The sequence below is a fragment of the Budorcas taxicolor genome, chromosome 20 (assembly GCF_023091745.1).
Source record: "Budorcas taxicolor isolate Tak-1 chromosome 20, Takin1.1, whole genome shotgun sequence".
NCBI classification, from domain to species: domain Eukaryota; kingdom Metazoa; phylum Chordata; class Mammalia; order Artiodactyla; family Bovidae; genus Budorcas; species Budorcas taxicolor.
Genome location: NC_068929.1, coordinates 41,037,988 through 41,053,744, shown reverse-complemented (window position 1 = coordinate 41,053,744; position 15,757 = coordinate 41,037,988). Strand labels below are relative to the sequence as shown.

The 15,757-nt window shown below is 41.0% G+C and overlaps 1 protein-coding gene across 1 annotated transcript in view; it reads left to right on the top strand.

Annotated features, from left to right (window-relative positions):
- Positions 1 to 436: 436 nt before the first annotated feature.
- Positions 437 to 15,757, top strand: part of SLC1A3 (solute carrier family 1 member 3) — a 76,849-nt gene continuing 61,528 nt past the window's right edge. Inside the window, exon 1 of the mRNA XM_052659133.1 lies at positions 437 to 617. Coding sequence (XP_052515093.1) covers positions 437 to 617 — 181 coding nt within the window. The remainder of the gene's footprint in view (positions 618 to 15,757) is intronic.

Below are 15,757 nucleotides of genomic sequence, written 5' to 3'. Positions count from 1 at the left end.
AATCCTGTGTAAGGCGCCCAGCTAGGTTCCAGGGGATCAGATTGGGGTAGGTGTTGTTCCGTCACATCCAGCTCTGATGAGCCCTTTTATAGCTTCACTGGAGAGGGAAGGACAAATTTTAAAAAATGTAACACAAGTTCCTGCTCATATATTCTGGATTTATGCACATGTCTCACACATGGTTCAGTAAGATATCCACATTCGAGCCCTGAGGTCTGGCATTGCCGCTCTCCAGCCCTTGACTCCTAGTGAAATCATGCCGTTTGCCAGCTTCCCCTGGTGTGAGGCAGCCCTGATTTTTCACCCCTGGAGGCTGTAACTCTTGTCTCTTTCTCTCCTGTCTAGTTGTGTTCTTTAACACCAAAGAGGACTGGCTTTCTGGGGCTGATTTCGTGACACTGAAGTTCAAAGCAGAGACACTCTAGAGAAGTAAAATATGACGAAAAGCAATGGAGAAGAGGCCAGGTTGGGAGGCAGGATGGAGAGATTCCAGCAAGGGGTCCGTAAACGCACACTCTTGGCCAAGAAGAAAGTGCAGAACATCACAAAGGAGGACGTTAAAAGTTACCTATTTCGGAATGCATTTGTGCTGCTCACGGTCACTGCAGTCATTGTGGGTAAGTCATTTGATAATAAAACCCCCTTCCAAAAAAAAAAACCAACAACAACTGGATCTTGTTTCTCTGGGGCATCTGACTGCCTGGGAAAATTATCAGATGAACTGATTGTAGGTATTCAAAAGGACCGCCCAGGCTTTCCTCTGAATTGGAAGATTCTTTTTTTTTCTCCTTTACATGACAGTCTGTTGGCACGTTTGGAACTTTGATAAACATGTGGGAATCTGAAGAAGCACCCTTAGGCATTATGCAAATCAATTGATTGTGTGGAGAAGGGAAATACATCAAATGTTTTTCCATCTTATGTAAGAATAAGAGAGGATAATTTAATCATTAGGCCTGAGCGGTCAAATAACAATAAAAACAAGCAAGCACAGTAGATCTGGCCAAAATGTGATCGTTATACAATGTAACTTTCATTTAAAACTAATTTACACAATTAGTATACCCAAATTGAGACACAGGTCCCTGATAGTAATTATATTCTAATTGATACTGACTTGAAGCTGAGTATCAACTCTTAGACTTAGAATCTTTTTTTGTTTGCACTCTCTCTCATCCAGTGACTGGGAAAGGTAAATTTTGGAAAATGTTAACACAGATCTCTCATTCATTCATTGCCTCTAAGTGCCTGACATAAATGGCTATAACTCTTTTGAAACATTTTAGCCTCGTACTAATTTAACATTGTTGACATCAATCTGTATAAATGAAACATTATTGTTTCGCTTGATATATTGTTATCTGAAATTACAGTTCATTACCTGTGGGTAGCATTAATCTTCCTATAAAATGTAGTTGAAGAAACTCCATACTTGGGATTTTTGGCTGAACCAATATAAACGTCCTTAGGCTAGTAAACAGATAAGCCAATGCCATGCTGTTAAAAAACAACAACAACAAAAAAAAACAAAGCTTAAATCTGCCACCAGAAGAGGTTTCAATCTCTAACTTGAAGTTTGCTAAAATCTCCGTCAAATATAAGAGGCAATGACAAAACAACTAAGAAATTCTGTAGCAGGTAAATAGAATTGTAACTTTATCCCCCAAAATGGGATTCTTAGATCACAAACAAATATGAATATAGCAGAAGAGTAGTTTGTCACAAGACTTTAGATACATTCCATTGCAGTATCATTGGCTCCTTTTAGTAACTGTTGTTGATTAATGAGCATTCAATTAATTCTAGAGATGTTCCAAGGGAAAGTGTCTTGACTGACTGGGAGAAGTAATGGCTTTCTTTAGGTTGCCAGGTTTGAGTACCTTCCTGGAAGAGGTATTTCAGTGCTGTGTCACTGTCTTGGCAGTTGATATAAAATACATTATTTTCAATGAATTACAGTCATTGTCAAGCCAACTAATAGCTGCATAATACTAACAGTGAACATTTATACAGCACTATGCCAGCTACTTTCTAGGTGTTTTGCTTAGATCATTTAATCTTTAAACAAACCTGTGAAGACTGTGGATAGGTGTGATGACTCTGATCTTCATTTTATAGTTGAGGAGACTGAGCATGGAGAGATCAAGCAACTTGGCCAACATCACACAACTAATAAATGTTAGAGCTGGAAGTGAAACTCAGGCTGTCTAGAGCCAGAGGTGATTTCTCTTAACTACTCTGCCATCTTGCCTCTCTGCTCTCCTGACTAGTTTATATCTTATGAGAGTTGCCAGGAAGAAAAATGCTGCCGTGTCTTGGTAGAAGTCAATTACCAAGCAATGCTAGATGCATTCACATAGCCTTGTAATCCTGCTATATGATTTACTCAGTTAAATTCAGCAGAAAATGTATAATTCTCCTACACATGATTAAGCTGCATCCCTATCATTAATTTAACCCATTTATTTTGTAACCCTATCCATGTAATAATAGAGCTTAGTGATACTGGTGTATGTTTGGAAAAGATGTAGAAACACTGATTCAAAATGGTGTTCTAAACACAAGAGTTCAATTTCTGTGACAGAAGTGTTTCATTTAAAGAATAGAGAAATAAAAAGTGATAAAAACCTGAGCATGGAAAGCCGATTGATGGAGAAGGAAGTTCTTAAGTGACTAAAAAGAAATAAAATCTCTAATAGAAGGAAGATAATCCCAGATTTAAAAGTCCATTTTCTCTTTGAGTTCTGGGATCATTTCCTAGCCCAATGAGGCGCTCCTACAATTTGTGAGATTTGTGATGAGTTGGCTGAGCTGGGGTAGATAGCTTGGCAGGTTGCCCTCGGTGTTGGCTTTACTAATGGAAACTGAGGAGGTAGAAGTAAGGAGAAGAAGCCACTAACAAAGAAACAAATAAAAAGAGCTCATTGACAGTCAGAGAGACCACTGAGTCTACACCAAAGACTTGGAATCTCAATTTAGTAGCAAACAGATTTAGGAAAGAAGGAAGAAGCTTCGGTTATCTCTTGGTGCCTCTTCCATAGAGTGAAAACATGAATTTAGCTTGTCACTGGTCCATGTCTACATCAACCTTAAAGAAATATTAGGAAAAGGACATGTCTGTGCATGTCTGCTCAAATTTATTTGCTGCAGCATGAGATAAGACTGGGAAGTTGCTAGGAAGAAAGAAGAAAATAGTTTCTTTCCCCAAAGATGAAATGAGACAAAAGAACTATAGCTATTACTTAGTTTTCGAATTCTTAGGTCTTGGTTGCTTTTACTAAGAAAGAGTGGAAAATCCTACATATTGGGGTGAATTTTTTATTCCAATCTATTTTACCTTTTTGAAATAAAGTAAATGTTCATTTAGTGTGTGGAAATAGAAACTAGAAAAAGAGAGGAAGAGTAGAGACATGTAAATCCATAGCTCAAAAGAGTAGAGAATTGTAAATATTAATATTTCCATAGCAATTCCTCTACAAACATAGGCATAGAACTACATGAACAATTTGATGTCATTTCTAAGTGATATCAAAAGTCTGAACGTGCCAGGTTGCAAAACCCATGTAACAGGAGCAGGTTAGCAACCTAAGAGAAGGCAGCGCCAAGTGCTAGATGTCTTTAGGATAGTTCATCATGGGAGCATTAGATGAAGTGTCTTCCCGGGCTATTGCAGACAGCTGTCTGACAAAAGCCATACTCAGAAAAGTGGTTACTGTCCTTCTTTCTCCAGGAAGCCTTTTCTCATTTTCAGCTGTGGTCAGTTGTGTTAGAGTGACCTCAGACATCTCCCTGAAAGAAAGGAAAATCCTTTGTCATGGTCAAATCACAGAGTGTTACTCATTTCATGTACAGGGAATGAAGAGACAATAAAGTGAAATCTCAGGCCAAAGAATTATGAAGAAATAGGTCTTAAGATCAGCTTCAAGGGGAGGGAATCTTTAAATAAAGTTGCAGAGAATTAGATGGTGGTTTTACCTGAGGAAGTTCACAAATACAGCACCTATTTTTTGCTGTTGGTCTTAAGACAGACAGACAGACAGACAGACACACACACACACACACACACACACACATACACACACAACGTTAATGTTTAGACTATTCTTTATGTGACTTTGAGAGAAACTGGTGACTTTTTAAAAAAGAAAACCTGCTGACTGAATGTGTATATTACATTTTCCACCATTCCCTGACACTCTTTGGCAATAAATTTCAATTGCACTAAAACTGAGTGCAGTTCAATAATATCTCTGAAAGGACGTGCAAGATATGAGCCACCATGACTGCCTCTTGGGGTAGAATTTGGATAGGTGGGGAGTAGGATGGAAGGAATGTTACTTTATCCTAAATAAGTTTTTGTATAGTTTAAATGTTTTAAGGGCTGATTAGCTCAGTTGGCTATGGCGTGATGCTAATAAATACTTTATACCACATTCACACATTACCCACTGTGATCTATTATTTGCTGAATAAATACGTTAATTTTTTTTTTAAAGATTCAGTGTTATTCAGTGATTTCACAAATATTGGATAGTGTATATCTGGCCCTGTGCTTTGAGATGAGGCGTCTCTGCCCTCCAGTCATTCAGTAGAAAAGATGGATGAAACATGAGATAACAAAGTGATATACAGGGTTCAGATACCATATTAGAGGAGTTTGTAGCATTCTTTAAAATGAGATCATTTTGTATATACAGTGCTGTATCATATATGAGGTCTTCCTGTGTTGGTACTTTAGAGATTCTACTGTATTGTTAATAACCACATTTGGAGCCCTAGATGTGCCACATGGAATAATTTTTTTTTTAAACTGTGGCTTTTGATGAAGGATAGATCTGGGTTCATATGCCTGCTGTACTTAATCACTGTGTGAACCTAAATAAGGTGCTTAGCTACTCTCAAGTTTCAGTTTCCTCATCTATCATTATATGTATAATATATATTGTGAACACTTACATGGTGCCAAGCAGTGCTAGAGTCAGCCAGGGAGGGAGGGATTTTTATTCTCATTTTATAGATGAGGAAACTGAAGGTCAGCCACAGTTGATGCACAGTTGATGCATTTTGACCACGTTTCAAAACCACTCTTCTGTCTCCAGGTTCATATTCTTACCCACCACAGTGTTCTGGGTGCTCATCTCTGCTCTCAGGACATGTTCATTCTTGTTTTATTACAACAGTTACCTAAGGATGTGCACTGACACATAAGCACGAGGCGTGGAAAGGAGAGATTGAACAAGGGTCACTCCTGAGTCCTGGTGGTTGATTACATGTAAGTTGACAGAGAAAGTGGCCTGCAGGTGAATCGTCCGATTTCTGGTTTGGGTGCCTGAGTGGTAATGGTGCCACCTGTCATGGTGGAATACAGGAAGAAGATGGGGGAAATAATAAGCTGAGTTTTGGACATACTGAGTTTGAGATGCAGGCTGCCACTGCAGGGGAGATACAGTGCAACAGGCTCACAGAGATTTGGATGGTAGCCTTACCATCTCCAGGCCCAGTGAAGACAGGCTCTGTCTTTGAAGGTAAATGAATAATGATCAGTGAGTCAGGTTATTCTACAACATAAGCTACTCTGTAGGTGAGTCTATTCTGAGAGCAGTATTAACTCTAGGGCCCTTCTTTATGACTAGAAGCAGTAATCTCCCAGAAATACTGTAGTGTTATTCTGAGCCTCGGACATGTAACACAATATCCAGCTGAGTCAGTTTAGCTCAACAGGTTCATTGATGTGGTGAACTATCAGCTGCTGCATTGAAGTGACAGGTCTTGGGACCAAAGTAGCCAACTATTTGAGTTAGTGGCCCCCCTGCTGACGCCTTCCACCTTACTAAGAGAAGGGCATCTCTTCTCCGGTTGAACAACAGGAATCCAAAGAATGGTGGATGGATTTCTGTTTCCTTCAGCACTTCCTGGAAAAGAGAAGAAGAGAGAGAGCTTCCGGAAGCTTCAGGGAGGGTAGCTCCCAAGGCAGGCCCTGACTTTGTTACCAAAGCCCAGCTATTTGTGGTCACACAACAGAGGCTCCCCGGGCAGAGGGTTGAACTGGAAGGGTTAGGCTTTCGGAGCTAGAACCACAATGCCCTGCTCTAGAGAAATTACGCAGGGATTGAATATTAGGGATTAGAGTCTGAATTTTTTTTCTTTTTTATCTGCTTTATCTTCTCCCCCAGGGAGCAGAACTATAGAAAAATTGTCACGGACAGCAATAGCAAATAAGTGACTTGCATTAGCAGACTTGATCCTAGCCCTCCCCATAGCCCACCTTCTCTGCAAGCATTCCAGGGAGCTGCCTCCTGTCGTGGGGACAGAGTCCAGGACTGGAGAGGGGAGTGGATCAGAGCTATGGATTCTGGAGTCAGACACTTAGGGCTATGTCCCACTTCTGGAACTGAGCCTCTGTTTCCTTGTGTGTAAAATGGAATAATTATAACACCTCTCTGCCAAGATTTATATCCCAGTTCTGCCATTTACAACCTTGTAACCTTAAATCACTTCCTTAAATGCTTGGCAGATAGAGTGTCTGTAGGAACTGTCCACGCTTTGCCTTTGCTTCCCATCTTTGCTATGGCATCAAGTGGAAATATGCACAGGTTTGATGATGCTACTTGGTCAGAGGACAGAGACCCAGGAATGAGGGAGGCCTGGGAGCTGGAAGCAGAGAAGTCAGTCACCTGGTTTAGGTCTGGAAGTGGCTTCTGTTTCCTTGGCTAGAGAAAAGAGCCAAGAGAATTGTAGGAAGAGACCTAATAGTTGTTAAGGGCTCTGAGAGCAGAGATGAAAGCCTCAGAGTAAGTGACACCATCCTTATCTGTTCCTTATCTACCTGGCCTCTTGGGTCAAAGCAGAAAGCAATCTCCAGGCAACCGTTATCACTACACAGCTTGCTCAATGCAGGGAGTACGTGACAGCTGAGGCCCCTCTCAGGAAAATGGGAAGTTGCTGGAAAAGTGGTTTCAATAAATGTTGTAACATACTCAATAGCTCATTTTAGTTCCTACCACTTGGGGACCCATCAGAGAGTCCATCGCCTCCCTGATTTCTCCTTTTCTCCAGCATTTTGGTGTCTTCCTTGTTGTTTAATCACTAAATCATGTCCGACTCTTTTGCACCCCCATGGATTGTAGCCCATCCAGCTCCTCAGTCCATGGGATCTCCCAGGCAAAAATACTGAAGTGGGTTGCCGTCTTCTTCTCCAAGGGATTTTCTTGACCCAAGGATCAAACCATGTCTTCTTCATTGGCTGGGAGATTCTTTACCACTGAGCCACCAAGGAAGCCCATTTTTGGTGTCAACTATTCATTAACTGTCACCACCCCCCCCATTGGAGTGGGGGCAGGAAAGATGAGGGGTTCTGGAAACTTGGAGAAAATGTTGCTGGTTTCTAACAGAGCTGGTAGAGGTTGTTTTGAAGTAGGGGTAAGGCTTAATGTTGTTCTAAGATTATCTCTAGGTTCTATCTTCTTTCTGTTAAATCAGATAAGGCAATCAGAGCAGGCGATTTCAAACCTGTTTCTGTTAAAAGTAGGCTGTCAAATAAGTAGATATGTTCAGAACAACTACCTGCAATAATAATACTACCTTCCATTTTTCTGTGTCACTTTACAGAGCGCTTTCTGTTTGCCCTCTATAGCAATGTAAGTCCATGGCCAGTTCATCCCCTCTTCTGATTAGTATCTGGGAAGGTCTGGAACACAGCTAGGAAAATGCTAAGAATCTAAAGGTCCTGCTTACAGACCCTGCTCTGCCATCAGCTCCCCTTATGATTTTTTAACATTTTTATTTATTCTATTTTCGGCTGTGCCCGGTCTTCATCGTTTCATGTGGCCACTCTCTAGTGGCAGTGCGCAGGCTTCTCATTGCAATGGCTCCTCCTGTTGGGGAGTGTGGACTTTAGACCTTGTGGGCTCAGTAGTTGGGGCCCACAGGTTTGGTTGCTCTGTGGCATGTGAACTTCTCCCAGACCAGGGATCGAACCCATGTCCCCTTCATTGGCAGAAGGATTCTTAACCACTGAACCACCAGGGAAGTCCTCCCTTTATGATTTAAAACAAATCTCTGGTCCTCACAAATTCTCACCGTGCATACATGCTAAGTTATTTCAGTCATGTCCAATTCTTTACGACCCTATGAACTGTAGCCTGCCAGGCTCCTCTATCCATAGAGATTCTCCAGGCAAGAATACTGGAGTGGGTTACCGTGCCCTTCTCCAGTGGATCTTCCCCACCCAGGGATCGAACCTGCGTTTCTTACATCTCCTGCTTTGGCAGGTGGGTTCTTTACCCCTAGCACCACCATCAGCAAAATACATTTGGACTAATGTCTGCTGCCAGCTCCACAATTCTATCATTTAAAGTCTAATTTGCCTTCCTCTGAAGCTATATATGAAATAAGATATAAGAGTGTTTGCAGCCCATGACTCTGTATCATTGCAAGGACCTTTTTCCTGAACTCATGATCTCCCAACCCATTTGAGCCAGTCTCTCTAAACTAACAAGCAGCTGCCTTCGCTTGCTTTGCATTCTTGGCTGTCAAGTTCCTGACTCTGGGTAATGGCCAGTGTTTCCTAGGCAATGTTCGGGGACACACGTGAGGCATACCTCTTCAGGAGTCACTTCCAACCTTCCGTCTTCTGCTCACCTATCATAGGTCCGAGGATGAAAATTTCGGGTGTCTCTTTTCGCTGTAGAGTAAACAAGGTTGTGAAGAGCCTACGCTATTTGGAAGAGGCACCTGGAATTTAAGCCCCTTCTTTCCCAAGCTGTACATTCCAGGTGTTAGAGTTCTTGATATTTATGGAACACTGGGGTGCCATCATTCATCAGGTATTTGATCTGGCAGCGAGGTGAGCTGTATCATTGCTGTGAGATGTGGTAACACAGAGAGCACTCCAGCACACAAAGTATTGCCATTGTACTGACTGAGGATAAAAATTATGAGTTTTATATCAAGCTTCATTGCAATCAAAGCAGCCCAGAGCAGATTCCCTAGACCAAGAATATTCCCATCACTAGGCCTAATCAAAAATGTGCTCAAGTTGTTTCGAAAGAAAAAAGAAAAAAATAAAACCCCCAAAAGTAGATAAAGAAAGTTATACCCTGGCTGAAGTAAGGCAAGGTTTCCCCTGTGTAGCTTATCAAAGAGTTGAAGGTAAATTTAGGAGCAGTGAGATAAAAGGCACACTTGAATTTTGAATTTCAAGACTGAGTCCCTGTCTCCTGAGAGGACAGCTTCATTCTTCTTGGCCCCAAAGAGACTTCTCCAGTTCTCCAGCAATGATTCCAGGCCACACAGAGAGAAAACAGCGGGCTATTAATGACAGACTTTCTATTCAGAATCTTGTAAGACGAAGCTCATTTGTCCCTAATGAAGGTAGAGATGGACAATTACTGCCCTTCTCACCCTGAGATGATGGCCTCTGCGTTTAGATCCATTGCATCATTGGAAATTCCATCTTTAAAGCAAGAAAGGCAAAACCCCAGAGATCCATGTGTTTGTTGCTGTCTTCATCGTGTTGATGAACGTGAAGACAAAGAAAGAAAGAAATTATGTCTTTGAAGAGATGCCTATGACCCTAGTTGGTTTTGATATTTTTTCTCTTATATTTTTTACTTTTGTCTTAGATTTGCTTTTTTAAGGCAAATGAAGTAGTCCTGTGCTAAAGTTGAGATTCAGTAAACTTGCCAGGGCTTTGTAATTTCTGGTATTGGGATGCTTTACACAACATGGTGGATGAGGAAAGAGCATACCTTTGCTGAGTTGTTGAGTCTCTGAGTCTTCAGTTCTGGGGTGCTTGTAACTCCAGCTAATTGGGTGAATCGGCACATGAGCCTCAGATGACTGAGTTCATAGTGTTTTCAGGGTCACTTACTTGTCTCCAGAAAAAGAGCCTTTGGTCAAAAAGTGATCCACTCAACTATAAGTCTGAGCACAACTAGTGTCTCCTCTCTCCATGACCCAAGTTAAGTAAATTCATTATTAAAATAGATTGAGGACAAGCAGACCCAGACCCAGAATGACCTTTTAGAAAGATCTGGGCATCAAGCAGAAAATATGTAAAATAGAATTACATCAGATTGCTTTTTGTAGTTGTGGACCATTTTTGTGCATGTATTTTGTTATTTAATTTATGAAATAAGTCACACTGCCCCAAATCAAAAAGAACAGAAGTGAAATGAAAGTGTCACAGCCACCAAAACCCTCCCCCAGGGATCAGATTTGCTTTGTTATCAGTTTCCTCAGTGTATGTAGAGTGATTTTATGAGCATAAAAATAAATTCATATTGATTTTTTTTTTTTTGGTCTTTTCCAAATAGTAGCATAGTTTATATAGCCCACTTCATACTTTGCTTGTTTTCACTTTTGCAACATTCTTTGGATGTCATTCTTTACTGGCACATAAAGAGCCTCCATTCTTTCAGGGCTGCGTTGTATGGGCAAATTATAATTTATTTAAACAACCCCCAATGTAAAGGTTGTTTCCAGCTCTTCTAAATCATTTTTCAAATGGTATAATGAATTATCTTGGATGAAAGTTATTTTACCTTAGTAAAGTATGTCTATAGAATACATTCTTTACAGTGAAATTAATGAGACTAAGGATATACACATTTGTGATTTTGATAAATATGGATAACTTACACCTCATAGAGGTTGTTGGCATTTACTCTTTCAAATTGTGAGATTTGAAAGTTTTCCCAATGGAACTGCTGCCACAGGTAAAGATGAGTGGACTTTGCAGTTTATGTGGCGTGGCGAGCATGTGACACATAGCAAAGGCATAGGAGGAACTTGGAAAATTTTAAATATATTTTATTTTCAGTTTCTGCTCACAATATATACGTACATGTGCTGTGCTTAGTCACTCAGTCATGTCCAACTTTTTGTGACCCTTTGGCCTGTAACCTGCCAGGCTCTTCTGTCCATGGGGATTCTCCAGGCAAGAATACTGAAGTAGGTTGCCATGCCCTCCTCCAGGGGATCTTCCCAACCCAGGGATTGAACCCAGGTCTCACACATTGCAGGCAGATTCTTTACCATCTGAGCCACCAGGGAAGCATATATGTATATAGTTATGTAGCTATAAAATATAATATATATAGTTATAAAATATGTATTTAAACCAGAAATAAAGGAAACAGATTCTGGTGATTATAGTTCCTATTTCTAAAATAAAAGACTTTTTTTAAAAAGGACAATGGATTGGACATTTATGAGATCTATAGAATTATTTATAAATTACATTATCATTTTGCATAGCCTGTGTTACTGCAATTTGAAGAAGAAAGTCACACCGCATTGAAAGCCACTCTGCTCTCCCTGGGACATTCTGTGCTCACTATGCCATTTTGTTAATATTTATTGAGCCCTACTATGTGTCAGGAACTGTGACACAAACAGATCATCTAGTGATAAATAAATATTAGTCTCTGTCTTAAAAAGAAGGAGAAAACACCAGATTTTTCAGAACTCCAGGGTTCTTGGAATTCGCCTGGGTCCCAGGGCTGCACGCCATGTGGATTTGAGTCTGCGTCTGTACCCTGCCTGGCGACCGTCACCCACGGCTGGTTATCTGGGCACCATTGGTGGAACAAGGCTGGAACAGGTATTTCCCACCTCCAGCAACAGGAAATACCAAAGGACAAAACAATGAGCCAAGTCAGGGCCCAAATGTCTGAAGGATGTGGGAACTGAGGAGTGGGGGAGGGTCGAAAGGTTGACTCAACACAGGGCAGCTTCTCACCAGGAAATGCCTGCAAGTTTGGGCTGAAACAAAAGGCCAGGGAGCTGCAGACCCCCAATCCCCCCACCCCCAGCAGGTAAACTCTCCAGTATTGCCTTGGAGTCTTTATAAAAGTGAGTTAATGATGCTTTATGTCCAGCAGCTTCCTCAAGCTGACATAAGACCGGCCTTTAACATCTCCAAATGGATTGGCCACAGTCTAACAAATTTCCAAAACAGAAGCTTTTATTCAGTCTCTCAACCTGTTGCGTACCTACCATAATAGCCATAATGGCCAAATTGATAAAGCATTTTATGACTTACTACAAGTTTCATGTGCATTATCAAGGACTTTAGAATTCAGTAGAAGAAACAAGATGAGTTCATAAAGAAGCTAAGCTAATGCTCAGAACATGTAGCTGAGAATATTACACTTCAAGAAGATCTTAGATACTGGCTTTCTGATCTAGTTCTCCCATTTTTGAATGGGAGATTAATGAAGAGGGCAAGGAGAGCACAGAGATTATGTGACTTGAAGGTAGAACTGTGGAAATAGGAAGATCTAAGCCTATAACCCCATTTTGCCAACATCTCTTACTGGCCATGTAATCCTGGGCAGACAGCTTATTCTTTCTAGGGTTCAGTCTCCCCATCTATACAATGGTGATTCTAAGTCCTATATGTCTGCTATGATAATTCAATCATTTAAGTGAAGTGTTTACTTGCATAATTTACTAACAGCATCTGACTTTCAGTCCATGATCTTGCTATTGCATCACACCTGCTATTTTTCACACTCAAAAAAAATAAAAACAACCTGCCTTGTCAGAGTATTAGGGATTGAGAGCTATCATGCCTAGTTTGTGAATCTAGAAGGAAACCAAGAACCAGTTTCCTAAATCATGAGAGAAACCACGGTTTGGCAGACAGGAGATGTCTCTAAGGGCAGGCTCCTGTGTTCACACAGCACAGTAAGGAATCAGGTTCACTGTGGAGCTAAGTCATTCCTCTGTTCAGGAAATTGTTCAACAGCAGCTGGAGGCCAGGCCTAGAGACTTTACAGGTCAGACAAACCATTAATCACCCTGTGAAGTTTGCTTGTTGGTGTGGGGAAACTGATCTTGCTTTTAGCCAATAGAATATGGCAAAGGTGATGGATGCCACTCTTGTGATTTTATTACATCACACGTTGTTGTTTAGTTGCTACGTTATGCCTGAGTCTTTTTTGACCTCATGGACTGTAGCCCGCCAGTGTCCTCTGTCCATGGGATTTCCCAGACAAGAATACTGGAGTAGGTTGCTTTTTCCTTCTTGAGGGGGTCTTCCCAACCCAGGGATCAAACCTGCATCTCCTGAGTCTCCTGCATTGGCAAGTGGATTCTTAACCGCTGAGCCACCCTGGAAGCCCAGATCATACTTTCAGTTCAGTTCAGTTCAGTTCAGTTCAGTTCATTCACTCAGTCATGTCCGACTCTGTGACCCCATGAATCGCAGCACGCCAGGCCTCCCTGTCCATCACCAACTCCTGGAGTTCACTCAAACTCACGTCCATAGAGTCGGTGATGCCATCCAGCCATCTCATCTTCTGTCGTCCCCTTCTCCTCCTGCCCCCAATCCCTCCCAGCATCAGAGTCTTTTCCAATGAGTCAACTCTTTGCATGAGGTGGCCAAAGTACTGGAGTTTCAGCTTTAGCATCAGTCCTTCCAAAGATCACCCAGGGCTGATCTCCTTTAGAATGGACTGGTTGGATCTCCTTGCAGTCCAAGGGACTCTCAAGAGTCTTCTCCAACACCACAGTTCAAAAGCATCAATTCTTCGGCGCTCAGCTTTCCTCACAGTCCAACTCTCACATCCATACATGACCACTGGAAAAACCATAGCCTCGACTAGACAGACCTTTGTTGGCAAAGTAATGTCTCTGCTTTTGAATATGCTATCTAGGTTGGTCATAACTTTCCTTCCAAAGAGTAAGCATCTTTTAATTTCATGGTTGCAGTCATCATCTGCAGTGATTTTGGAGCCCAAAAAGATAAAGTCTGACACTGTTTAGATTGTTGTAAACTTGAGGCAAAGTAGTGCTAACTTTTTGTTTGTTTGTGTGTTTGGGTTTTGTTTTGTTTTGTTTTGTTTTTGCTACAAAAATAAAAAGACCATAGCTGGGAAATAGTAGCATTTGTACATAAAACCATTGGTGCACTATCAACTTTTGTTGTTACTGCTACATCCTTGAATCATCTTACAGACAGCATGGTCTTTCTGGCTAAAGACCTACAGGCCAAGCCTTCTCTTGGTAGGAGTTTGAATGCACTTTGACTGGTTTGCAGTGTAAATGCTTAAAGAGCTAGTTGGCTTATCTTGGGTGGGCTTTTGGTAGTTTTCTTACAGCTGGCCTCAGAATGTGAGGTCCTCCTCTCAAGATCAATGCCACTGTCTCCTTTAAATTCTCTTGACATCTGAGCCTTTAAGGCGCATCATCTCTTTCTGAGAATTTTGCATTGTAAGTAATAATTCTAGAAGGCTTTCTACCAACTCTCTAAACAGAGTTTGGAGATAGGGCAGGAATCTTAGTAAAACTTTTGTTTCAAACTCCAGCATCCACCAAAACTTAAATTGGGTGACTTGATCTAGTTTACTTCTGATTGTGCCTCGTTCTTTTACTTTTAAATATGTTCTAACTTCTTAATGTTTTCAGTAATTTTTTCAGATTAGATATGGACCAAATTCTTAAAACAGGTCTTCCGCTTTTACTTGTGTGTGTTTGGCCTTCAAAACCGAGCTAAGAATGTGTTCTTTCTGACGTACCTGGGTGCATATAGCGTCTTAGTTTAGAAAGTGAAGTGATATTTAATCTTCCAAAGAAGTATTTGTTATATAGACTTCCTAGGGAGAACAGTGAGCCCCTGAAGGACTCCCTTCTTGTGCTTCAATTAAGAGAAAGAGTTGAATATTTTTGAAAATGCATCTTTGTTCATAGCAATTAACTATCTACAGTTAGTTTTCATCCCTGTAAACATCTTTGTTAATGTATTTCCTAGATTCTAGAAATCTTGTTAAAATACCAAAACAGGAGTGCTGTAAGCCTACTGGCTAAGAATGAGTGATCTTGATATTGCTCATGACATCTATGTATTACATAATGTCACCAAGATGCCAACTTTGCAAACTTTGCTTTGGCTCTGACCAGTCCTGTTAAGAAGTTCTTCTGGTTTTTATTGTTATTTCCGCAGAGTAATCAATAATAAAGGGTCTGTTCGTTTGCACTGAAGATCTGGTGGCCATAAAGGTCTTTATTAATTCTGGGAATATAGATCAATGTACTTAAGTAAGTGCCCACTAATGGAACCCAGCTCTGCAGAGGCATTGAGTTGCTTAACCAAAGGGAAGCAGGCTCCCCCATCCCTCTCCCGCTAACAGGTCAGAAGGACAGAGTGGAGAGGATGCTGAGACATCTATGCATCAGGCTGTGAGAACATGTTTCAGAAAAGGCTTCATTTCTGTAATCAGAAACCTGAATTGCTTACCCACCAAAAGCCATCTTTGCGTGCAGACCATTTCCTCTTGATTTTGATGTTGATCGCTGGCTGACCTCACCACTCTGGCTTTACCTCTAACTGCCTGTCCCAGCAGAAAGCTGAAGAAAAAAATGTCTTTTGTTTCTTCATGTAACAAATGCATTGAAAACAGCTAAATATTAATTTCATTAATTCAATGAAATCTGTCCTCAACTTAAGCTCCATATTTAACCTAGTTAACCTAATTCAAAATAGAATGAAAAGGTAGATAAAATATTGCTCTTTAAAGTAGTGTCATGACTATTTTTTTTAACACCAAAAACATTTTGTATTGGGGTATCACCAATTAACAATGTTGTGATAGTTTCAGGTGAACAGCGAAAGGACTCAGCCATACAAATACATGTATCCATTCTCCCCCAAACCCACCAGTGACATGACTATTGAGAGGCCCTGAGTACAGCGTAGTGGGTGATGATCTGGGCCCTAGAGTTGGGTGTGAAGTCCAGCTCAGCCACTCAG